Source organism: Anabrus simplex, chromosome 1 (genome assembly GCF_040414725.1).
Source record: "Anabrus simplex isolate iqAnaSimp1 chromosome 1, ASM4041472v1, whole genome shotgun sequence".
In the NCBI taxonomy this organism is placed as follows: Eukaryota; Metazoa; Arthropoda; class Insecta; order Orthoptera; family Tettigoniidae; genus Anabrus; species Anabrus simplex.
Genome location: NC_090265.1, coordinates 1,708,739,201 through 1,708,766,780, shown reverse-complemented (window position 1 = coordinate 1,708,766,780; position 27,580 = coordinate 1,708,739,201). Strand labels below are relative to the sequence as shown.

At 35.8% G+C, this 27,580-nt stretch overlaps 2 protein-coding genes across 7 annotated transcripts in view; one reads left to right on the top strand and one right to left on the bottom strand.

The window, feature by feature from the left end:
• LOC136858703 (AN1-type zinc finger protein 4) overlaps positions 1 to 9,186 on the top strand; it is a 127,236-nt gene extending 118,050 nt beyond the window's left edge. For all 3 annotated transcript variants that reach the window (XM_067138443.2, XM_067138442.2, XM_067138444.2), the window contains exon 6: positions 7,571 to 9,186. In XM_067138443.2, coding sequence (XP_066994544.2) covers positions 7,571 to 9,082 — 1,512 coding nt within the window. In that variant the 3' untranslated portion in view covers positions 9,083 to 9,186. The remainder of the gene's footprint in view (positions 1 to 7,570) is intronic.
• Positions 9,154 to 27,580, bottom strand: part of Ipk2 (Inositol phosphate kinase 2) — a 232,520-nt gene continuing 214,093 nt past the window's right edge. For all 4 annotated transcript variants that reach the window (XM_067138449.2, XM_067138450.2, XM_068225670.1 and 1 more), the window contains exons 5-6: positions 19,963 to 20,098; positions 9,154 to 10,750 (exon numbers count right to left, since the gene is read on the bottom strand). In XM_067138449.2, coding sequence (XP_066994550.2) covers positions 10,014 to 10,750; positions 19,963 to 20,098 — 873 coding nt within the window. In that variant the 3' untranslated portion in view covers positions 9,154 to 10,013. The remainder of the gene's footprint in view (positions 10,751 to 19,962; positions 20,099 to 27,580) is intronic.

The following is a 27,580-nucleotide window of genomic DNA, read 5'->3' as shown; positions in this document are numbered from 1 at the left end:
TCTGTGTTTTTTAGATAATAATGTCTGCCAGCGGAATGGCTAGCACAATTAGTTGCTGTTTTCAGGGGTCTGACTTTGATTCCCCGTACCGCACTGTCAGAGATTTACGAATGCCAGGAAGGCTGATATACGGTAAAAGCGGTACCTTTAACTCCCCTCCACTGTGCATGTGTCTAAAAAGAGCTGTATCACCTCGGAATGAGGAAACGAGTTTACTTTAGTTGAGTAATATTCGCGGTTGTTGCTATTTATACGGCAGGCGAGATCATTAACAAAGCGGTCGTTAATATCTCGTAACTCGGGCCATTATAGGTATATATTTGGAGAGAAGTAAGTTTAAAACGTGATAAAAGCTATCCAATTAAAACAATTGTTTTACTCGCCAACATACCTAACAGATAATAATAATTATTATTATATGTCCCGACGTACTTTAAACGATTTTTGGAGACTTCAAACAAAACATACTAGGGTATGCATTAATAAAAAAAAGTGACAACGGATGTACAAAATTAAACATTGTTTACATGTGACATTAGGTGAAATTATTCCAGTTGAACACTCTGTCTCGCATTCCAGTCATGGATGGATCAGAAAATCCTCCATATTTAAATTATATTGTTTATTTAAATAATATTAAATATATTAATATTGGCAGCAGTTTTGCTCACTGTGACTTAAATACAAATTGCAATGAGCTACATAAATCAAATGAATTTGACGTATGTTTGAACTAACAGTATATGCGAATTATCTCCTGTCAGGTCCCATCACCACATCGAAGACTCTTGAAGTTGCACACTGTCCGGGCCTTATCCATTCTGTGGCCTCTCCTTTAGTAGGAACAATGAAATCTTATAGATTCCAGTGTTACCAAGGTCTTAAACATATTTTCTTAAAACTAAGGTAGACTGGTTAAAATTGAATTCAATATTTTATAGCACACAAAAAATTAATGTACATATAAAGTCCTGAAAAGCATCCACAGCAATACAGCTGTTGATACAACATGAATAATTGCAGAACTGTATTATCTCAGACATTGCCATTGTTGAAGAAAAATTCTCTGTCACTCAAAAAATGGCACCTCACTGGAAAGTCAAATGATGTATTTTTTTCCTTTGCTTAGGCCTACACTAAAAGCCAATGGAGAGGCAGAAGGCAAAGGTGTAACCTGATTACATTATGGCCTGTACTTTTCTGGCATTGAAGGTGTAGTTACCAGTAATTTATGTAGGAAGAATATGTTGATCTCAGATTTTTGTTGGCCAGTGACTAGATGTTAGGCCCCTTTAACTCTTTCGCTGTCTGCCCAAGTACGTGCTCGGGCTCCCCATTATTAGGCAAAGATATCAAGGATAATTTAATAAAAATCTTGTAACTCCCCATTATCGCCGCATGGTGTCAGCCCAAATACATACTCAGGTTTGCGCAGCTTTGCCTTCATTGAAGCCGAAAATTAAAGCAAACATCATCTGTTGCACATCGTTGGAATCGCGAAGATACTGTTTCTGCATAAGCACTGCTGTTATTTGTTTACAATATTACGCCGGGCGAGTTGGCTGTGCAGTTACGGGCGCACAGCTGTGAGCTTGCATCCGGAAGACGGTGGGTTCAAACCCCACTGTCGGCAGCCCTGTAAATGGCTTTACATGGTTTCCCATTTTCATACCAGGCAAATGCTGCAGCCGTACATTAATTAAGGTCATGGCCGCTTCGTTAACTCCTAGCCCTTTCCCATTCCATCGTCGCCATAAGACCTATCTGTGTTGGAGCAGCACAAAGAAAATTGTAAATTGTTTGCATTATTTCATCATCACACGGTGTTTTGTGTTCTTTGCTAAATTATTATATTGAAAGAGAATTGTATCATAATGATTTATTTAATGAAAGTGAGTACAAGTGAACCTAGTGATGATGAAAATATCAGTCATGATAAAGACGACAATGGTATTCTCAATATTTTTTTTTTAACAGCAAGAGATGGTGGTGAAAGGACATCACACTACTGTAAATTCCCCCAAATTTGTAGATTCTGTTCCTATCCCCGATAAACTACAATTCATTGGGCAAACAGGTTTAAAAATAGATATTCCTGACAACTTTACAGATTTCTTCAAATTAATTTTTTTGAATTTTTTTTGTGTTTTTTAAGAAAATTAATTTTCTATCTATGTCTGTATTTATTGTTTATGTGCATAAGATTTTAGAACACCGTGGAGAAAGCAAGGCAGTTTGACTGAGATAGTGAAAGAGTTACAGTAAGAATCATCATTATCGTCAAATTTGTGTACCAGTCGATCATCACATTTTTATACTAAATATTAAGCCATTTGTATGATTTTGATACAGAGCTCAATAGCTGCAGTGGCTTAAGTGCGGCCAGTATTCGGGAGATAATGGGTTTGAACCCCACTGTCGGCAGCCCTGAAGATGGTTTTCTGTGGTTTCCCATTTTTACATCAGGCAAATGCTGGGGCTGTACTTTAATTAAGGCTATGGCTGCTTCCTCCCCACTCCTAGCCCTGTCCTGTCCCATCGTCGCCATAAGACCTATCTGTGCCAATGCAACGTAAAATAATTTGTAAAAAAGTAATAATTTTGATAGTTTTTATGCTGAACATTTTGCAGCTCACATTATGGCTGGTACTAGATGATACTGAATTTTGTCTACTTTCAAGTGGTCCTACCTCAAGTTTTGTCATAAACGTTTTAAAAATCAACCATTTCTTTATATCTCGGAAAGTATAAGAGGTTATTACATGTGATAAATATCATTTTTGATCCGTATTGATGATATTTGATTGGAATAATAACAATAAGTTATTGTATTGATTAGGTGGTCAAATTAATAAATTAAGTCATGTCTTAGTTGATTTACATTGGCATGTTAACTAAAATGGTACATGTTTCGCCTTGTATTTTAAGGTTAAGGTAATGGCTGATAATGCCTAAATAAACTAAGACATGACTTATTATATTGATTAGGTGGTCAAATTAATAAATTAACTTATTGTTATTATTCCAATCAAATATCATCAATACGGATCAAAAATTATATTTATCACATGTAATATTAATGCCAACCAGGCAATGATAAAACCTAACAAGTATTTGAACCTGAGAATTAAAATAGGCAAGATTTCTAGAGATATTAAGTTTCTCAAATCTTTACAAAGAAAAGGTCATCCCCTTTCAAAATCTAATGTCACTCAAAAGAAAGTAAACAGCATAAGGTTAAAAAATGAAATCAAGCTATTATACAAGAAGAAATCTCTCTTGAATTTACAATTATATAGGACACATTTGACCATCTCTCAAAAATTATCTCCACTTGAATGGGGTTCATTTTTAAGGCACACTGACCTTAAACTATCTTGCATATTAGATAGGAAACAGAAAACCCTAAACCATAAATTAATTTGTTTACAAGAAAACAAACGCAAAACATCTGACCAAACTACAACCAACAAAGTGTCCCCTTCCCATTTGACTAACATTCCCACTACAATTAACCTATTTAATACAGCCTTCTCTAACCAAGAGATGAATCTATTGGATAAAGGTATTAAACATAATTGGCCTAATCACAAAAAAGCAGAGGACATAATTACTACCATCGCTGAAACCAAAACAAATATCGATAAACAAATTCCGATTGACAAGCAAAATGATGTATGTTATGAAGTAAAAAAGGTACTCCCAACATTGATTAACATCTAATAACAACTACAACGTCTCGAAACAAATTCTAAAACCTGAAATCCAAAATAGCAACCTGGTAATAACAAAAGCAGATAAAGGCAACACCATAGTAATAGTGAACAAACAAGATTACATAGTTAAGACAAACCTTTTTTTTCAAACAAAACCTATACTATAATTAATAAAGATCCAACAAACAAAATACAGCGCAACTTAAAGAACCTTCTTAAAAATTCTACTTTCATTTTAAATGATCAAGATTATCAGAAATTAACCATAATGAACCCAAAATTACCTACAGTAAGATCATTACCCAAAATTCATAAAAAGGAGGTCCCCATTCGACCTATAATTAATAGTATGAATAGTCCTACCTATAAAATAACTCAATTCCTACACAAATTCCTAAAAAAACATTTCATATTCAACAACTCCAACCCCATAAAAAAACTATCGAACTTTGCAATTCTCTAAATAAATTCAGTCTGCAACAAAACCACGTTTTATGCTCTTTCGACATCACCAACATGTATACAAGTATCCCTATTAATAATACTATTAACATCATAAGGAACAATCTGTTGAAACATAGCAAATTAAGTAAAATCGAAATTGATGAATGGTTAAAATGACTTAGTTTCGTTTTAAACAACGATTACTTCACCTTCAATAAGAAAATTTACAAACAGAAAGGTTTGGCGATGGGAGACCCGTTATCTGGAATATTAGCTGATATATACTTAGATGATCTTGAACACAGCAAGATTATTAATAACATCAACGGACTCTGTCTTTGGCATTGTTATGTCAATGATACCATAGCAATCATAGATAAACAAATCAATAACAGTGATAACATATTATCTTTTCTTAATTTGGATAACATTAAATTCACTAAATAAGATTAAATCATTAGCTCTTTAAATTTCTTAGACATCAAAATCACACGAGTATCAAACAAGTTCGACTTCCAAATATACAGAAAACCCACCTTTTCTCCAACAAACCATAAAGAAAATCATAAATCATAAAAATCATAAAAAATCATAAAAAAAAAAAAAAAGAAGCCACTTATCAGAGTCTAATATACAGGGCATTAAAAATCCCTATGTCCTCTAGTAATTTAAAGAAAGAATTACAATTCATTAAAGAAATAGCTAAATTGAATGGATTTAATACAGATATAATTGATAAAATCATGAACAAAACCAAATTAAAACTAGCTACAAATTTAACCCCATTGAAACCCGTTAAACCAAAATACGCTAAATTCACGTTCACTAACCATGGTATTTATCCGATAACCAATTCGTTATTGAAGCACGATGTAAAAATAGTCTATACAACAAAAAACACTAATCGTAATTTATTCTTTAATCATAACTATTAACATTACAGACTAAAATGCTCTACATGTAATTTTTCTTAGGTTGGCCAAACTGGCCGCAACTTCTTCACCGGATACGCCGAGCATTATAATGCTCAAAGACATAATAAATTTTCCGCAGTGGCCAACCACATGAGGGACACAGGACATAAAATTACTACAATAGAACAAGACCTTCATATCCTCAAAAGAGTCGATAAAAGTAAACTTATGACTGAGTATGAAAATTTATTCATTTTTCTTGACCAGCATTTTAACAAAGATAAGAACTTAAAACGATATTATTGATTTTAAAAAAACCCCTTGTGCGAACAGATTTTATGTCTATTACAAGAATCAATTCCCCTCAGCAATATATTCTTAAAAGTTTTCAACCTCGAATTAATAAGCCCTCCTACCTCCTCTACAACTAATGCACTCCCCTCCCTTCCCCTCACCGCCAGTACCTCTAATTTAAATGCAACCAATAGACCCATAGCCACACTCACTGTAATATCGCTCCCTCCAACGGCATCTCACCGTTACAATACGCGCAGCAATACACTTCCCTCTTTCCCACCAATAGTAGCTCCCCCCCAAGTACTACAAACAAGCCCATAGTCACGCCTTCCTAAACAGATCCCCCTCCAACTTAAACCTACACTATAACACTCGTAGTAGGAAGCCGACAGTCGACAATAACGTTCAGTTAATAACGTAACAAATTACCCTCACCATCGTCAAATGGTAAGTGTACACAATTTCCACTTAAACATTTTATTACGATTTTTTCACACAATTATCACCGCGTTTCTGGTTTCCTTTTACAGATTCAACTGTCACACTGCCGTTTCGACTAGAATGTCCATAAACACACATTCTTAACATTTTAGCATTGCATCAAATTGAGATGGTCCATAAAGGTCCAATTTAAACATCGTTCTTCAATCTTCAACTACAACTTCGTATTTTTTTATCAAAGTGAACCACATCACCATATGCCATCGACTTTCGACTCTAATCTCTATTATACAAATAATTGCATGTCACTTGACCATCTTTCATCATTATTTCATTCAACATTATTTTTTATTAAATACTATTTTCATCGTCTTTTTCTTTGCAACCACTGGTCGGCCAACATAATTTTATAGCAGTCTTATCACTTGTTCATAACAGACTGTTGCTTGTTCATTTTAATTATAATAGAAGCCTTCTAATGTCAATATTACAAATACTCATTGTAATATCTTTAAAACCAACTTCATTACAAGTCTTTTACCATATGTTAATTTTAGTTCAAGTCTCTCCAAGGCTTTTTAAAAATTTGTTTTATTTCATGTGTATGTAAATCACGTGCCTAATTTTATTTTAAGGTAATGGCTGATGATGCCTAAATACAACGCGAAACGTGTACTAGTTAACATGCCAATGTAAATCAACTAAGATATGACTTATTGTATTGATTAGGTGGTCAAATTAATAAATTAACTTATTGTTATTATTCCAATCAAGTATAAGAGGTATCGAAATGGGCCATATGTCATTTGAAATTGTAAAATAAATGGCCATCTGGGAATTGATGACATGATTACGAATTTGCATGTAAAACCACATTTCGCCAGAATAAAATTACTATAGCTCGACACAAAATCGTGGGTTCATATTAAGGCATTTACAGTGTATAGTTTTTTTTTTTTTTTTTTTTAAGTTTAGCCAAATTGTTGGTTTTCATTCGTTCCCAGATTTCCGTTTTCCCATGTTGTACTTTTTTTTTCTGCGGTCCTTCCAAAAATCGAGGTTCCACTGTAGATAGTTAGAACAGATAAAAATTACACATTAAAAAACCTGAATTCATAAAGATTGGAAAAAATAGATTTAAGTTGTGAAATATTGAGAAATGTTTGCACTTCAAGGAAAATGTCTAAATATTTCCAAAATAAGGAAGTGAATGCCTACAGAACGAGGTTACAGGATAAAACATTGAATTCTGAATCTAAGAAGCCCAGAATGTCAACCATAAAATGTTCCAGGAAACTTGGGGAGCAACAAGCTTGAAGCAACAGCAAAGTCTTTGCCTTGTACTAGTGTGCAAGCAGTGGAAGTTGACAGCAATGACGGCGTCATCTCTAGTGCAGATCACTGTTTGAGCACTGTAGATTATGACGATGTTAAAGTGATTGTTTTATTTCATTTATTGATTTCAACTTGTTTCATGCAATGAACACCTACAGTAGTGTTGCAAACATTACCTGTTTTCTCATATTTAAAAACGTTAACCTGAGAGGTTGAAAAAAATATAATTTTGATATATAGGTTGTACAGTTTCAGCTTAGTTTGCAGATTACCTGTTCCATCTAATATTTTCTTACCTTTAATAACCAACTTATTTCAGAATATTGTTATTCTTTGCATCCTCTGGAGATTGCTGGAAAGGAATATAACTTTGATTTATACTTGTGTGTTCTTTTGTTCATGAAATTTTGTCTTCTGTTCCAGCCAAAGAAGTCTGTTCCGCAAGCAACTGCTACTTCTGGAAGGCATCCTACTTTGCATTTGCGCAAGGATACTCCTCAGCCACTGGTAAATCCTCGGTCTTCATCACCTGAGCCTCACGATCCTATTCGATCAAGAAGTCAGCAGAATTTCCTTCACCTTCCCCCCATTCAGAGAGCTGAAACAATACCAGCAGCACCTACCAGGTCACAACAGTCCTTAGCCAATAGGAGCTCCTTGCTGAACCCCCTGTATCAACCAGTATCTAGGAGATCCAGAGAAGTACAAAATAAGATGGGTAGAAGGGAAATTCCTAATACTGAGGGACAACGAAACAGGATTACAAAGCGGGACTTGAAAGATTCAGTGAAACAGCCTAGTTTACCATTAGTGATGCCAAAACCAGAAATTCGTGCAAGTAGTCGAAGAGGTGGACGTGTTTTACCCAGTACCTTCCCCGACATGAAACCACAAAGATGTCTTGAATATGGAGCTGCTAGGAACATTCGCAGATCAGAAACTGAGAGAGAACTTAAACCTCTGATTGACGATGGTGAAAGCATAAGTAATTGTACAAATGTCTTATCTACCTCAAATATTGCCATTGTTGAAGAAGAAAGTGATTCCACTATAGAAAAAGAAGAACCTGATTTTCCACCTCCTCCAAGCCCAATTCCAGTTCCATCCAAAGAAGCAACTACATTCACTGTGTCACAGATGCCAAGAGAACGTGTAACAAGCGCTGTTGGTAGCAGTAATGTGTATAGGGTATCAAGATTTGTCCTCGATGAAGATGATCGTCCTAAGACTTCGCCTGATAAATTACCACAGCAGCATAAAACCCAAGAGATTTGTGACTTGCTAAGCGAAGCCAATTGGCGTAGACATCGACATCAGCCTCTTCACTGTAGCAATACACAGATGGATATACTTAGAGGTGTGCCTCGCACAGCAGATGGTGAATTTGCTTCTGGAAATCATCTACGGAATAAACGGGGATTGGAAAGATCAAGAGTAGATTTAGCCATGCCTGTTGAGTCTTCACTGGTTGATGTGACAATAAGATCTCCAAGGTATGGTCGTAGAAGTATAATCATACCATCCAATAGTCTCGATTCAAATCAGGAGAGAAGTAAATCAGGCACTTCACAACTTCTGAGACAAGATATCGCACTTGGAACTAGGCATCTTCGACAGACAAGACCCCGAGTTCCGTTCTTAAGTCAAGGAAGTGTTTTGCTCCAGTCAGACAGAGCCCCTATCTCTCAAGAACAAATCCATCCTCCTCCCATTCTACCTCCTGTTAAAAAGACTTCAGTGCGTAGTCGATGTGCTGCATGCAGAAAGAAATTGAACATTACAAACCAATATACTTGTAGATGTGAAAAACTCTTCTGTTCTGCTCATCGTTACTCTGAACTTCACGATTGCAGCTTTGATTACAAGAGTGAAGGCCGAAAACTCCTCGAACAAGCTAACCCGCTAGTCACAGCACCCAAATTACCAAAGATCTAGAGTGCTAGGGAAGAAAAGTCTGAATTAAGAAAGAAAATAGCAATAAATTATAGGGAAAATAAATCAAAGTCTTAAATGTAATACTGTATTTTGCTTCATCTGTGTACTTACATTTTCTTGCAAGTATGTTTTCTCAGTTGCAGAATATAACAAACAATATTCTTGTGTGATATGTTAACTATTCTTGCATGTTTTGCAATAGCTTTTAATTGTTATAGAACAATGTGACTGTTTTTCTCAATATATTATTTGTATATATACTTTGTTTTTATGCCTAAGTATCATATTTCTAAATTGTTTACATGAATAACATTTACACTGTTCATGTTACATATAGATATAACAAGTATTGTTTTAAGACTAGATACGCACACTTCTGTTCTCAGGGCATGCAGCTGCTAGATAGTTCTATCATGATCTAGTAAATTGCAGTTTACCATGATCAATGATAATCACCTCACATTTAAAAACTGTTAATTGGATTCTGCAGTCTTCCTTAAAAAAAAGGGAATGAGCTGCATAATGAACTGTAACTTTAAAATGCATTAACCACAAAGCTTTTACAAAAATAGCTTCAAAAAATATCTCTCTTACTTTGGTTTTGTCATGCTTATTTTTTTAATAACTTCCTTAAAAAACACTCATTTATCCCTGGGATAATGCTGGATAATAATTTCTAAAAGCTGTACATGCGACAACAACTAAGCTGTATAGAGTAATATAGAATGGCATATACAAATTACCTAACATATGAATTCACATAAAATGCCAATAAATTGTTTATAACATCTATGTACACTGTTCTGAATGGATTCCAACTCCATGTCCTAAATCCATTTCAATTAATGGCAACTGCATATTATATAGCTCACCAGAAGTATTGTGTGTAACAACGTAATTGTTTTCACAAATACCTATTGCTCTTAAACATTCACAATGCTTCACTCATTAAGCTTTCAAACAACTTGACAAGATTTTCCAGACCTTCTAAGTAATTCATATCTGGCTCATCAGTGGGTGCTGGAAATATATGAGCAAAATCTATCATTTTAATAGAAGCCCAAGCATCATTACCCCCTGGATTATCAGCACTGATCAAGTGATCCAACTGATACATATAGCTTTCTTTCATAGACTGCAAATCTTTTTCATAGTTATGAATAAAAGAATGAGTTCTTCGGATCTTATCATACATTTTATGCCAACTGTCTTGACCAAAAACACTATTGCTCTGCCGTTGGAAAGGTGATGTTGGAGTAGTGGGTGCAGAGAGAACACTTGGAGACAGACTTCCGCAACTAGAGCTAGTAGAAGTTCGAGGTTTCTCCATAATAGTTCCTGTTGCACTCAACTGGTCAGGGCTCTGCGGAGTGGAGTATCCTCCTGATGAACCAAAACCAGGACTAAGTGGTGCTCCATTACAGGTGCCATTGCTGATCTTTATGGTTAATGGCCTAGATGGTTTTGAACTCACAGGCCTATTAATAGCATCACTATTTAAGCTTTGGCGTAATTTTTTGGCATCATAGACCAACAATAATGAACTTGAGTAAATTCTAAATCTGCGCTGCCGTCGACACCATCCCATTATCTTCCACAGACTTGCCAAGAATTGAATGACAAGTTCACGACTTAGGCCAGAATCTGAGTTGAGGAACAGTTTCAGAGCTGCAAAGAAATTTGTTAAGTGTAAATTATTACTAGTCTTTAATAAAAACATAAGCTGGAGTTTATTCAGTGAAAGAAGAAAAAAGCAGAAAGGATAAGGAATGGTTAATGCTAGAATTTTCTACTGAGAAAGAGCTCTTAAAATCAACTAGCACAGGTCTTTTACATTTATCCACTCATTAAATAATAATCAGCTTTGCCAAGAATCAACCTCACAGTTTTAGGCATAAGGCAAGCCACCTGGTGTTATTCTAATAATATACATAGTAAGAAGATAATTAGGTAGTTGTTTCAGCATTATTATAAAGGCTTCCTGATAAAGAAATATTGCTGACATTAACTGCTCTAGATGAATGTTTCATTTATATAATTAGAAGATAAGCAACTAGTATATAACATTGTCAGGAGCATCAAAGGTATCATATTCAACTGCAAACATCTTTCTGACAAGCTTGCTTAATCATAATTTTTTAAATTAGAGCAATGAACTGATCATAAGATATAATCTTCATAATTGATCCATATTGACAAGATTCACAAACTGAAAAGAATTACTTTAACCATAATGGTCAACTAATTAGGTCTGTATTGACTACAACTTAATCATACATTCATATATTTAACCCAATTATTCCATCTTGTCAATACATTTAATAGTTTATTGTCATTAACATCCGCACATTTCAAGAAGCTTCAATTGCTCCGTTCTTCAGCGGCGCAAATTATCAAAATATTCTTGGACTTGTTAGATATATAGAGCCTCAAAACTAACCTTGCCTCATTAAGATAATTTTAGATATCCATAAAACTTGAAAAATTCTGAATAAGTAATCTAAAACTTTAACTATATCTCCTTATGAGATCAAACATCAAATCAATTCTCGTTTCTTCCAAAGACTATGGGACATGCTTTTCAAGATTATCTCATTCAGGACAGGGTCTATCATTTGGTTTGGTATTTCAGCGCTTACAATGCTATCAATACGTTTTGGGCAAATTTTAGCTGAAAGTTAACACATTGCGGACCGGGCCCGAGAAAACTCGTGTTTGCCTAGCCGAGCGTTGCGGACCGGTCCCGAGTAATCTCGTGTTAGCAGCAGACCCAGCAGACTGAACTTTAGTGCTATCTTTTGAGATATACGGGAACTATTTGGAGGTCAAGGGTGATAGAACTCTGTTACGTATGGTTCTACACAATCGATAGTCGCATTTGTTTTCGAGTATTCTTCATATCATAGATTTTCTTTGCATTTCTTGACAACATGTTTACAAAGTTCGAAGAGCCATGCAAGATGGCAGCGCCTAGCGATCGCACGTGTTTACACAAAGATGAAATTATTCGCGAATTATGTGCTGATACAGGCTCCGAATATTAAGTGATGCTGAGTATTTAGAGTTCGACGATGAAATATCTTCTAACGGAAATGTTTCAAGTGATGACGAGGCAAGGTGTGGAACTCACGTAGCGCAGAACGAGTCGTAAGTTATATTTGTGTTACAGGTGTAAATATTCTAAATATTGTAAATAATGCAGTGTTTTATGACGACTGGGTTATTGACAACAGTGAACCTAGGTTAGAGGATTTTGAAGGTGCTCCTGGTATAAAGGTATGGCCTAATGAATCTGGAAACATAGGACAAGTAGCAGGACTTATGTTTGGTGAGGAATTTTTTCAGTATGTAGCTGAAAAGACAAACTTACACTATGAGCAGAAATCACATTCTCATAACTTATCCCCTAAAACACTAAAGTGGACTAATGTCACTAGCAGGGAAATTAAAATATTAATCCTCTGTGTATATTGATACGGCAGGTGAAGAAATCATGTCTGAAAGATTACTGGCCAACCGATCCCCTAATAAAAAGACCAATATTTCCGAAAACTATGAGCCGAAATAGATTTCAAGAAATACCCTGCATTTCAACAATTATTCAGGAAGGCCAATAGAAAAATACACAATAGTCCTTCAAAAGCTATTGAAGTTCTGACAGTTTATTTGTATGCATGCACTCCAGCTTAGAGGTAGTTAGAAAGTGGCCGGGAACAGGGCCGTGCATGGGGCGAACGGCACCCGGTCCGCAATGTGTTAAAATAAGACATGTAAATGGGGAGAGACTGTGATTTTGCAATTTGACTATGTACATCTAGCTTTGGACAGGCCAAAAATGTCATCCTTTGTGAAAACAGCTATAAATTTAATCACTTCCCGTCGGAACATTCAGGGCCGGTTTCATCAACGTGGGTTAAACCTTAACCCCGAGTTACACAGTTTTAACTCAGAGTTTGACTGTTCATTCCGTTTCATCAAGGAGGGTTATTTTTAACTCTAGGTTAAGACCGGAGTTAAGTTAACCCCTCCTTTCACCTGGGTTAAACTGTTTATTCGAGGTTAAAAGCAACATGGCCACAGTAAATCATGCATTTGATGCAGAGCTGCTTTATTTAGATTTGTTAAACGGTGTTCCTAACAGAAATAGGCCTATAATAAGAAGGAAAGACTTTGAAAATCTATCTGAGGAACAATTTCTGAAGAGATAGACTTCAAAAACCGTCGTCAGTAAATTCGTCGATGAAGTTCGCGAGAGGTTAGAATACACAGCTGATCGAAACAAACTTGGGCTTGCGAACTAAACTAGAAACTACATTGACCGTAATATAGCAACAGCAGTATCACACAATATTGCTGTGGAGACCCGAAATGAACTTCCCCCACAGGACTTGACTCTGCATAAGTATCTCACAGGAAGGAGAAGGAACACAAATGTTGGAATTGAGAATGACATTCTTCACATTGATAACGACAGCACTTCAGTGGCATATAGGAATGCAACTGCACACCACCACTTCAATAGTACAACACTTATGAACATTATACTGTGTATTACGTAGTGGTTATACAGAAATGCATTACTTTCGTGTGTGTTATTGCTGTGAAGGTGTGCCAACTTTCAAAACACCTCTTGGCACAGAGAAGCTAAAATTTTTATAGAACTGTTTTAGTTGTTTCGTAGATCGCACTGTAACGTGGGCAATATTATTAAATTCTCCTGTTATTCTTTCCCATGTATCCTCCTTTTCTTTTAATTGTATACCGTCAATCTTCTTGCATTCTATAATACTTCGGTACTCGGTGGCTAATTCAATAAGTAATGATTTTTCTAAAGCAGAAAAATTCGTGCCACTATTTCTCTTCTGCACTTCTTCCATTTTTCGTTCAAGATCACGAAAGAATAATATCTACCACGGACCTGAGGAAGAAAACTAAATACAGCGCAAGAAATAAACAAAAGAAGCACGCAAGAAGTGTGTTCATGATCTCTGATTTTTAGTCACTGCCTCCTTAATTATTAGGACAGCTGTTTCCTGCGAGGGTTAATGCGGTGTTAGTTAATCCTCTGCCGAAATAGCTTGGTGAAACGCGTGACGTAAGAATGAGTTAAAATATTAACCCTAAGTTAACAAACCCAGGGTTAGAGAATATTTAACCCACGTTGATGAAACCGGGCCTCAGGCTATGATGTCATATTGCTCAGAGGGTTTTGAGCAACTCTGACAAAATTTCTGTCATCTTGAGATTGTAAGCATCTGGCCATCCATAATGTCTAACGTATGCTAATACATCTTGAGTACACTCATACATATACAATTGAATAACAATGGCAAGGCGACAATTTGGCCCAAGTTACTGGCACTGGCAGTGCCATGGAATATAAATATAGTACAATGACAATAATAATGAAGAGGGTCAATTAAATAAACTACAGCCCAGAACAGTTCTCAAATATGGATGAACACACTTAGCGTTCTCAGCAATATAACTGTAACTCCAAATGTTTTCTGCAGAATGGCAGGCTCATTCTTCAGCTCAACTGTTAACAAATGAATAACGAATGATGATAAAGCTGGCTTCACTTGACTCCCTATTGACCTGAAAAATGAGTAGCCTATTCATTAGTAAAGGCTGAATATTTTTTAAGCCTCGCAGAGGCACTAATATAACCATCATGTGAAATTTGATCTTCCCATCTGAAGGGATTTCAGGGATACGAGTGAGGGAATGAGTGTAGTATGGATTTCACCATGGACCACAGCCAAAATCACAAGAAAGCTGAATTTTCTCGAAAACTGTTAGTTACAAAAATGATGCATATGAAGTTTCTTGTAGAAAATTTAACTCAAAGGCCATGTGATGCAATTCATTTTGCAACGGGGCCATTATTTTAGTTGACATGGGGCTAACATTGCACAAATTTGGGACATACCCCAGTAAAATCCCCCACAAGTTCGAAACAGTGAAATATTGCAATTTAGTAAAACTTCATTAAGATGTTTCTGCAGGAGACAAGGAAAAAGAATGTGTTAAAGGAAGAAAACGTACTACTGAATTCACTAATAAAAACAATCCAGCAGGGATGTGGTAACACTAGATACGATTTTTTCCGCCATGGCGACATTTTAGGTTATGTATCCACGGGTAGAGTGAAAATTATATCTACCATTTCTAAATATGAGAAGAGAATAGTAAAAGGTGTGAAAAACACGAGAGAATAAATATGAAAATCTTTTCCTGCTGAGGATTATACTGTAAAGTGCACTGAAAGGTGTGAAAAACATCAAACAGCAAAAATATGAAAATATCACGTACTAGCAAGATACCTGTGCTTCGCAACGGCTTTAAACTGAAAATTATTATTCAAAGTTTTACATTTTAAAGAGTCCACTGTTGGCTAACCCTGTAAAATATGCCCCCACTTCGTATGTCAAATGTTTTTGGGGGAATGATTATTTTCAGATCTAACACTCATTTGAACCACATACAGAAGAATTTGAATGTTTTAAACCCTCTCTTATTTAAAATCTGGGATGTGAAAGCGACCAACCTGTGAAATTTTGATTTTGTACGTCGAATAGTAAGGGAGGAATGAATACTTTTTAAGGGGTGAATGTTTTTTAAATATTTATTAACATCTAGAGTATAGAAGAACAACCTTCATTAAAAAAAAAATTAGTGCCTGAAAGGGTTTTGGAAGAATGGATACTGTGTTTTTGAGGGTCAACCACCATCTAAACCCCTTAGGGGAGAAATATTTTGAAACCGAGCTCAATAGCTGCAGTCGCTTAAGTGCGGCCAGTATCCAGTATTCGGGAGATAGTGGGTTCAAACCCCACTTTCGGCAGCCCTCAAGATGGTTTTCCGTGGTTTCCCTTTTTCACACCAAGCAAATGCTGGGGCCATACCTTAATTAAGGCCACTGATGCTTCCTTTCCACTTCTAGCCATTTCCTCTCCCATCGTCGCCATAAGACCTATCTGCGTCGGTGCGACGTAAAGCAACTTGCAAAAAATATATATATTTTGAAGTATACGATATTTTACACCTACAACATAAAAGAACACCCTTCTCGTAAAATTACAACTCTGTACGTCAGTTACGGAGCTAACCTCATTTAACACATTAGAGTTGGAACGTTAAAAATATTTCCTATTTCACACCTAGGATGGAATTGGAGTTTTGTCTTCATACATTAAACAGTTTTAGAGGAAGGAGTGAATATATTTGTTTTCGGATCTTAACCCCCATTTAACTCTCCGAGCGGTCAAATTTGTTTCAAACCTTCTGTTATTTAACACCTAGGTTATCAATTGAAATTTTAACTTCATAATTCAAACTTTTTCATATAAATGCATATTTTGTCATTATTCCTCCCCCCCCCCCCCCCCTCAGACAGAACCCTCTTATGGGCGTATTGTTTTAAGTCCACTTATTTGTATCCTCAAAAGAATAATTAAACTCCTTTTACAACCCCTTAAGTTGATCCCCCCCTCCACTGCCACAAAATACGTGTGTGTGTATTTTTAAAGGAGATTCCAAATATCAATTTTCTCGTCCGTAACATCCTTAGTTTTCAAGATGTATCCTCAAACAAAGAATTCAACTCATTTTTCAATTCATTTAACTCCCCTGCCCTTAATTGGGTTTTCAGAAAAAAAAAAAAGGAATGTGTGTTTCTTTTTTTAAAAGGAGATTCCAAATACAAATTTTCATGTCTATGTCATCTTCAGTATTTGACATATAAGTATCCTCATAAAAATAATTCAACACTCTCTTCAGTTCTTTTCGCCCTCCCCTCCCCCTTAAGTGGATTTTCTGAAAAGAAAAGAATATGTGTTTCTTTATTTTTAAAGATTCCAAATACAAATTTTCATATCTGTAACATCTTCAGTTTTTGAGAGAGCTATCCTCATAATAAAGAGTTCTACTTACTTTTCAGACCTTTTTAAAACTCCCTTACGTGAATTTTCCGAAAAAATATTATTTCTTCATTTTTAAAGGAGATTTCGAACATCAAATTTGACGTCTGTAATATTTTCAGTTTTGGAGATGCCAGTATCTAAATAAAAATAATTCAACCCCTTTTTCAGTCATTTACCCCCCCCCCACCTTAAGTATTTTTTCCAAAAACAAAAATAAATGTTAAATTTACTTTATTTTTAAAAGAGATTAAAATTACCAATTTTCACTTCTGTAATATGTTACGTTTGCCCATTTCAAAAATTCACCCCCTTTAACACTTCCCCTTTAGTGGATTTTCAGAAAACAAATTATGCATGTTCCTTTGCTTTTACAGCAGATTCCAAATACCAATTTTCACGTGTGTAATATGTCACATTTTTGAGATATATCGTAGATATACTCATTTTAAAAATTCACCCCTTTTATGACTCCTGTTTCCCCCTCCTAAGATTATTTTCCAAAAACAAAAAAATGTGTGTTCCTTTAAACATAAAGAAGATTTCAAATACCAATTTTCAAGACTGTAACATCTTCAGTTTATGAGATATCAGTGTCCTAATAAAAATAATTCAACCCACTTTTCAGTCCTTTCTACACCCCCACCCCCAAGTGTTTTTTCCGAAAACACAAAAATACATGTTTCTTATTTTTGAAAAAGATTAACATTACCAATTTTCACTTCTGTAACATAAGTTTTTTAGATATACTGTAGATATGTTCATTCTAACATTCTAAAACATCCCCTGTTTTTAGTTCCCCTTAAGTGGATTTTCAAAAAATACGAAAATGCAAGAATGCTAGAAATGAAGAGGGCAGAAAAGAATACAGGCGATTAAAGAATCAAGTGGATAGAAAGTGCAAGGTAGCTAAGGAAGAATGACTGAAGGAGAAGTGCAAGGATGTCGAAGGCTGTATGGTCCTGGGAAAGGTAGATGCTGCATACAGGAAAATCAAGGAAACCTTTGGAGAAAGGAAATCTAGGTGTATGAATATTAAGAGCTCAGATGGAAAGCCACTTGTAGGGAAAGAAGACAAAGCAGAAAGATGACAGGAGCATATCCAACAGTTGTATCAAGGTAACGATGTAGATAATTTGGTTCTGGAACATGAAGAGGCTGTTGATGCTGATGAAATGGGAGACCCAATTTTGAGGTCAGAGTTTGACAGAGCTGTGAGTAACCTAAATAGGAACAAGGCACCTGGAATTGATTATATTCCCTCTGAATTACTGACTGCCTTAGGAGAAACCAGCATGGTAAGGTTATTTCATTTAGTGTGCAGGATGTATGAGACAGAAGTCCCATCCGATTTTCGGCAGAATGTTGTTATATCTATTCCCAAGAAAGCCGGTGCTGACAGGTGTGAAAACTACCGCACCTTAGTTTAGTATCTCATGCCTGCAAAATTTTAACACGTATTATTTACAGAAGAATGGAAAAACAAGTTGAAGCTGAGTTGGGAGAAGATCAATTTGGCTTCAGAAGAAATGTAGGAACACATGAAGCAATCCTGACTTTACATCTGATCTTAAGAGAATCAAATCAAGAAGGACAAACCCACATACATGGCATTCGTAGATCTAGAAAAGGCATTCTATAATGTTGATTGGAACAAGCTATTTATGATTCTGAAGATGATAGGGATCAGATACCGAGAACGAAGAATTATCTACAACCTGTATAAAAATCAGTCTGCAGTGATAATCGAGGGCTTTGAAAAAGAAGCAGCAATCCAGAAAGGAGTGAGGCAAGGCTGCAGTTTGTCCCCTCTCCTTTTCAATGTTTACATAGAACAGGCAGTAAAGGAAATCAAAGAGAAATTTGGAAAGGGAATCACAGTCCAAGGAGAGGAAATCAAAACCTTGAGATTTGCCGATGATATTGTTATTTTATCTGAGACTGCAGAAGATCTCGAGAAGTTGCTGAATGGTATGGATAAAGTCTTGGGTAAGGAGTACAAGATGAAAATAAATAAGTCCAAAACAAAAGTAATGGAGTGCAGTCGAACGAAGGCAGGTGATGTAGGAAATATTAGATTAGGAAACAAAGTCTTAAAGGAAGTAGATGAATATTGTTACTTGGGTAGTAAAATAACTAACGATGGCAGAAGTAAGGAGGACATAAAATGCAGACTAGCACAAGCAAGGAAGAGCTTTCTTAAGAAAAGAAATTTGCTCACTTCAAACATTGATATCGGAATTAGAAAGATGTTTTTGAAGACTTTCGTGTGGAGCGTGGCATTGTATGGAAGTGAAACATGGACGATAACTAGCTCAGAAAGAAAGAGAATAGAAGCTTTTGAAATGTGGTGTTACAGAAGAATGCTGAAGGTGAGATAGATAGATAGATCGATCACGAATGAAGAGATACTGACTCGAATTGGTAAGAGATCGATTTGGCTAAATTTGACGAGAAGAAGAGATAGAATAATAGGACACATCTTAAGACACCCAGGACTTGTTCAGTTGGTTTTTGAAGGAAGTGTAGGTGGTAAGAACGGTAGGGGTAGACCAAGGTATGAATATGACAAACAGATTAGAGCAGATGTAGGATGCAATAGTTACGTAGAAATGAAAAGGTTAGCACAGCATAGGGTGGCATGGAGGGCTGCATCAAACCAGTCTATGGACTGATGACTCAAACACACATTTCAAGTGAGTCCTACAGCTGTAGACGGTATACACTGTTAAATGGGGAAAACATACAGTACTTAGCACACTGCCTGCCTATTGAAAGAATTTTCCATACTGATGTTAAATAGCTCTTGTTTACCTATAGAATGCATACAGTCGTGTAGGGATGGGGCAATGACCAGACTACATGAAACATCCCAGAAAACAATATAATTTAACAAATTGCATTTATTTTAATGAGACTACTATGAAGATACTGAGAGCAAACTTCATCAATGCTTACCATCCCTAACAGTTGACTTGTTCAATCTCTTGCCATATTCTTTACCCAATTTTATGATTTTTCCAGTTGACAGCCGATGTACTTGGAAGCCTGGTATGCAAAATCCCAATTCTTCTTTGCATTCTGTATATTTTTGCTGTGGACAAATCTGAGATTCAAAATTTGTTGCAAGAATATGAAATCAACAAGAACACAAAATTTCATTTGAAATCAGTGGCACGTAAATCACACTCTCTCTCTCTCTCTCTCTCTCTCTCTCTCTCTCTTTTATATATATATATATATATATATATACTAGCAAGATACCCGTGCTTTGCTACGGTATTATACTGAAATTTATAATTGAATGCTTATTGTTTTAGATATATAATCCGCCGAAATTTGTGATCTGACTCGTTTTCGGCGAGAATCCACCAAAATTCCCGATCTGACTCGTTTTCTATTAGATTACGGCGTGTCTCCTCCCATTTTTCAATCTTCCTTTCCAGCAATCGATTTTGTACTTCCCGGGCTAGGCTCAGGTATTCCTCCCGGTCAGTTGGGTCCGTAAATCTTTGCCATCTTTTCCTATAATCATTTTTAATATGGATAAAATCCTTCAGAAGATACGGCGTGGTGTCATATTGGGTGCCTTGGCGGCACTGAACACGCGGCCGGACTGCATTCTTAGTCATTAGCCGTCCAGGAGCCGTTTCCACCGCGTCAGCACATTTGACGACGGTCCGGAACATTATTATTATTATTATTATTATTACTATTATGTGTAGCTGGAATGGTTGATGACAGGGAAAACCGGAGTATCCGGAGAAAAACCTGTCCCGCCTCCGTTTTGTCCAGCACGAATGTCACATGGAGTGACCGGGATTTGAACCACGGAACCCAGCTGTGAGAGGCCGGCGCGCTGCCGCCTGAGCCACGGAGGATCCTTATAAGTACATTAATAACAGTAAAATCAATTGGTCTCACCTCCTTCTACACCCCACCGCCGTTAAGTTTATTTACCGCACCCCCCCCCCCCCAAAAAAAAAATTAAAAGAAGGCTTGTTTCTTTATGTTTAAGTAAGATTCCAAACACCAATGTTCACGTCTATTACCTTTAGTTTTGAGGTATAAGTATCCCCATAAAAGTAATTTACTTTTTTCATTTCATTTCACACTACTTCCCCCCCCCCCCACCTAAGTGAACTTTCCCGCAAAAATACTTGTTTCTTTAATAGTAAAGGATCTTCTAAATACCAATTATCACGACTCTAAATTCCTCAGTTTTTTATTTATGTGTCCTCATGAAAGGAAATAGACTCCTTTACACTCCCGCCCTCCAAGATGGTTTCCCGCCCAAAACGCGTTTTTCTTTGTTTTTAAAGGAGATCCAAATACGAATTTTCACGTCTGTAACAACTTTAGTTTTTATTAGATGTATGTATTCTCATACAATTAAGCCAATTAATTTTTCAATTCTTTCATCCTCCAGCCCCCCCCCCCTCCGCTTCATTGGATTTTAAGAGAATACGTGTTTCATTACCTTTAAAGCAGATTGAAAATATCAAATTTCACGTCTGTAACATCTTCATTTTTGATATATCAGTAGCCTAAATAAAAGAATTCAACACCATTTTCAGTCACTTTTACCCCCCCACTCTAACCTAAGTGTTATTTCCGAAAACTAAAAATACACGTTTCTTTATGTTTAATAGAGATAAAAAATACCATTTTTCACTTCTGTAACATGTTAAGTTTTTTTTAGATATACTGTAAAAATTCTCATTTTAAAATTTCACCCCTTTTGAGTTCCCCTTAAGTGGAGTTTCCAAAAACAAATCACCTATGTTTCTTTACATTTACAGGAGATTCCAAACACCCACTTTTTACGTCTGTAACATTTTACGTTTCCAAGATATTCTGTAGATATAGTCTTTCAAAAAATTCACCCCAATTTGTCACTCCTGTTTAACCGCCATTAATTGGATTTTCCAAAAACTAAAAAATACGTGTTTCTTTATTTTTAAAGGAGATCCCATATACAAATTTTCAGTTCTGTAATATCTTTCGTTTCTGACATATATGTATCCTCATTAAAGGCATTCAACCCATTTTTCACCCTTTTACACCCCTCATATTGGGATTTACAGGAAACAAAAAAAATACGTGTTCCTTTATTTTTAGAGGAGATTCCAACTACCAATTTTTACATCTGTAAATTTTGAAGTTTTAAGATGTAGACACACTCATTTTAAAATATTCACCCCCCCTTTTCACCCCCCCAATACTTGGATTTTCCAAAAACGAAAAAATACGTGTTTCTTTACTTTTAAAGTAGATTAAAAATACCAATTTCAAGGTCTGTAATATCTTCAGGTTCTGAAATATAAGTAGCCTCGTTAAAGGCATTCAACCCATTATTCACCCTTTTACACCCTTCTTATTGGGATTTTCCGAAAACAAAAGAATACGTGTTTCTTTATTTTTAAAGGAGATTCTAAATACCAATTTTTACATCTATAAACTTTAAATGTTTTGAGATATAGATACACAAATTTTTAAAAATCACCCCCTTTTCACCCCCCCAATTAATTGGATTTTCCAAAAACAAAAAAATACGTGTTTCTTTTTAAAGGAGATCCCAAACACCAATTTTCATGTCTGTAATATCTTCAGGTTCTGAAATATAAGTAGACTCATGAAAGGCATTCGACCCCTTCTTCAACCTTTTCCACCCTTCCTATTAGGATTTTCCGAAAACAAAATATACGTGTTTCTTTATTTTTAAAGGAGATTCTAAATACCAATTTTCACATCTATAACGTTTAAAAGTTTTGAGATATAGATACACTCATTTTAAAATATTACCCCCTTTTCCCCCCTCCCTTAATTGGATTTTCCAGAAACAAAAAAATACGTGTTTCTTTATTTTTAAAGGAGATCCCAAACACCGATTTTCAGGTCTGTAATATCTTCAGTTTCTGAGATATAAGTAGCCTCATTAAAGGCATTCAACCCTTTTTCCACCCCTTTTCACTCCTCCTATTGCGATTTTCCGAAAACAAAAAAATACGTGTTTCTTTATTTTTAATGAAGATTCTAAATACCAGTTTTTACATCTGCAAACTTTAAAAGTTTGGAGATATAGATTCACTCATTTTAAAAATTCACCCCCTTTTCACCCTCCCATTAATTGGCTTTTGCAAAAACAAAAAAATACGTGTTCCTTTATTTTTAAAAGAGATCAAAAGTACCAATTTTCAGGTCTGTAATTTCTTCAGTTTCTGAGATATAAGTACCGGTATCCTGATTAAAGGCATTCAACCCCTTTTTCACCCCTTTTCATAGCTCCTATTGGGATTTTCTGAAATCTAAAAAATACGTGTTTCCTTATTTTCAAAGAAGATTCTAAATACCAATTTTTACATTTGTAAACTTTTAAAGTTTTGAGATATAGGTGCACTCATTTTAAAACTTCACCCCCCCTTTTCACCCCCTTGGCAACGGAATATCCAAAAATCCTCTCTTAGCGAGCACCTACATCTTAATATGAATGTATCCCCAAAATTTCATTTCATTATGTCCAGTAGTTTTGGCTCGGCGATGATGAATCAGTCAGTCAGTCAGTCAGGACAAGCTATTTTATATATATACTAGCAAGATACCCGTGCTTCGCTACGGTATTATACTGAAATTTATAATTGAATGGTTATTGTTTTAGATATATAATCCGCCGAAATTCGCGATCTGACTCGTTTTCTGCGAGAATCCGCCAAAATTTGCGATCTGACTCGTTTTCTAATAGATTACGGCAAGTTTCGTCCCATTTTTCAATCTTTCTTTCCAGCAATCGATTTCGTACTTCCCGGGCTAGGTCCAGGTATTCCACCCAGTTAGTTTGGTCCCTAAATCTTTGCCATCTTTTCCTATAAGCATTTTTAATATGCTTCAAATCCTTCAGGGGATCTGTCGTGGTGTCGTCTTGGGTGCCTTGGCGGTAGCCTACTGAACCCGCGGCCGGATTGCATTCTTAGTCATTAGCCGTCCAGGACCCGTTTCCAGCGTGGTCCGCACATATGACGACGGTCCAGAACATTATTATTATTATTATTATTATTATTATTATTATTATTATTATTATTATTATTATTATTATTATTATTATTATTATTATTTGTTCTGGAACCCACAGCAATATGCAAGACCGCTACTTGGCGGCAAAATACATCTGCTGCCATTGTCATTGCTAACAATGTGACCAGCACCATTGTTGCGCGTAGGCAAGTGTGCGGAATTTCTGGCGATACGAATGACATACCTCCGTGTATTATTGACCTTATTATAGAGGTGAACAATTTGACAGCCAATCTCATTCCTATCGTTTATTTCAAATGTGTTTAACTTTTTTTTATTTATATGCCAGGAGAATCTACTCTAATCTAAGAACGTTCTCCGAAGGAAAATATGGCTGTTGAAAAAGAACCAGGGAAAGATTAAAAATGATCGGTTTATGATCAGAATAAGTACATCGCAAGTCTACAGCCTGTTTCCTATCATTCGACAGGATCAGGGATGGAATGAATAAAGCCCCATCTAGCGGCGACAATAGGAATTGTGCCGGCTGCCGAAGCTCCCCTCTGGGGCAATGATCGATGAGTGACAAATGAAATGATATATTGGACAGTGTTGCTGGAATGAATGATGACAGGGAAAGCCGGAGTATCCGGAGAAACACCTGTCCCGCCTCCATTTTGTCCAGCACGAATGTCACATGGAGTGACCGGGATTTGAAACACGGAACCCAGCTGTGAGAGGCCGGCGCGCTGCCGCCTGAGCAACAGAGGCTCCTTATAAGTACATTACGAACAGTAAAATCAATTGGTCTCACCTCCTTTTACACCCCACCGCCGTTAAGTTTATTTACCCCCACCCTCCAAAAAATTAAAAGAAGGCGTGTTTCTTTATGTTTAAAGGAGATTCCAAATACAAATGCTCACATTTATTACCTTCAGTTTTGAGATATAAGTATCTCCTTAAAAATAATTCACTTTTTTAACTTCCTTCCACACTCTCCCCCCCCCCACCTCACAAAGTGATATTAAAGCAAAAAATACTTGTTCCTTTAATAGTAAAGGATCTTCTAAATACCAATTATCACCACTCTAACCTCTTCAGTTTTTTATTTATGTGTCCTCATGAAAGGAATTCAACTCCTTTTCACTCCCCCCCCCCCCCCAAGATTGTTTCCCCCACAAAACGCGCTTTTCTTTGTTTTTAAAGGAGATCAAAATACCAATTTTCACGTTTGTAACAACTTATTTTTTATTAGTTGTATGTATTCTCATACAATTAAGTCAATTAATTTTTTCTATCCTTTAACACCCCAAATCCCCCTCATTGGATTTTACGAGAATACGTGTTTGTTTACTTTTAAAGCAGATTCCAAAAATAAAATTTCACGTGTGTAACATCCTCATTTTTGAGATATCAGTAGCCTAATTAAAAGAATTCAACACCATTTTCAGTCACTTTTACCCCCACCCCCCACTACCCAAGTTGTATTTCCGAAAACTAAAAATACACTTTTCTTTATTTTTAATAGAATAAAGAAATGATCATTTTTCACTTCTGTAACATGTTAAGTTTTTGGAGATATACTGTAGAAATTCTCATTTTAAAATTTCACCCCATTTTTGTTCCCCTTAAGTGGAGTTTCCAAAGACAAGTCACCTATGTTTCTTTTCACTTACAGGAGATTCCAAATACCCACTATTTACGTCTCTAACATTTTACGCTTTTCAGATATTCTGTAGATATAATCTTTCAAAAAATTCACCCCAATTTGCCACTCCTGTTTAACCGCCATTAATTGAATTTTCCAAAAGCAAAAATATACGTGTTTCTATATTTTTAAAGGAGATCCCATTTACAAATTTTCAGTTCTGCAATATCTTCAGTTTCTGAGATATATGTATCCTCATTAAAGGCATTCAACCCATTATTCACCCTTTTACACCCCTCCTATTGGGATTTAGAGAAAACAAAGAAATACGTGTTCCTTTATTTTTAAGGGTGATTCTAAACACCAATTTTTACATCTGTAAGCGTTTAAAGTTTTAAGATGTAGACACACTCATTTTAAAAATTCACCCCCCTTTTCACCCCCCATTATTTGGATTTTCCAAAAACGAAAAAATACCTGTTTCTTTATTTTTAAAGTAGATCCCAAATAATAATTTTCAGGTCTGTAATATCTTCAGGTTCTGAAATATAAGTAGCCTCATTAAAGGCATTCAACCTATTTTTCACCCTTTTTCACCCTTGCTATTAGGATTTTCCGAAAACAAAAAGTACGTGTTTCTTTACTTTTAAAGGAGATTTCTAAATACCAAATTTTACATCTATAAACTTTAAAAGTTTTGAGATATAGATACACTCATTTTAAATATTTCATCCCCCTTTTCACCCCCCATTATTTGGATTTTCCCAAAACGAAAAAATACGTGTTTCTTTATTTTTAAAGTAGATCCCAAATACCAATTTTCAAGTCTGTAATATATTCAGTTTCTAAGATATAAGTATTCTCTAAAGGCATTCAACCCATTTTTCACCCTTTTTCACCCCTCCTATTGGGATTTTCCGAAAACAAAATAATACGTGTCCCTTTATTTTTAATGAAGATTCTAAATACCAATTTTTACATCTCTAAACTTTAAAACTTTTGAGATATAGATGCACTCATTTTAAAAATTCACCCCCTTTTCACCCTCGCATTAATTGGATTTTCCAAAAACAATAAAATATGTGTTTCTTTATTTTTCACAGCGATCAAAAGTACCAATTTTGAGGTCTGTAATATCTTCAGTTTCTGAGATATAAGTAGCGTATCCTGATTAAAGGCATTCAACCCCTTTTTCACCCTTTTCCACCCCTCCTATTGGGATTGTCTGAAAACAAAAAAATACGTGTTTCCTTACTTTTTAAAGAAGATTCTAAATACCAATTTTCACATCTGTAAACTTTTAAAGTTTTGAGATATAGACACACTCATTTTAAAATTTCACCCCCCTTTTCACCCCCTTAGCGACGGAATATCCAAAAATCCTCTCTTAGCGAGCACCTACATCTTAATATGAATATATCCCCAAATTTTCATTTCTTTATGTCCGGTAGTTTTGGCTCAGCGATGATGAATCAGTCAGTCAGTCAGTCAGTCAGTCAGGACAAGCTACTTTATATATATAGATATATATATATATATACACTTTGTGAAGACTGTATGTGGATATTGTAATATTTCAGTGACACTAATAGATGCTTAACACTACATATTCAATACCATATGCCACATGCTGCATGCATTATTTTCAAAATAATTGAATGTGTTGGTAGAAGCTTAAAGATTCAGCAAACTCTAGCCTTGATAGGCCTTGGCCTACAAAGCACCTGCTATTCAGCCCAAAAGCCTGCAGATTATGAAACAAAGCATGGTCAGCACAACAAATCACCTCGGCCATTATTCTTGGCTTTCTAGACCAGGGTGACTAACTCACCATCAGATAGCTTACGTGAGAACAATTGAGGGGCTAAGTAGACCTTGAACCAGGCCTCAAATCCCTGACCTGGCCAGGAGTCGAAC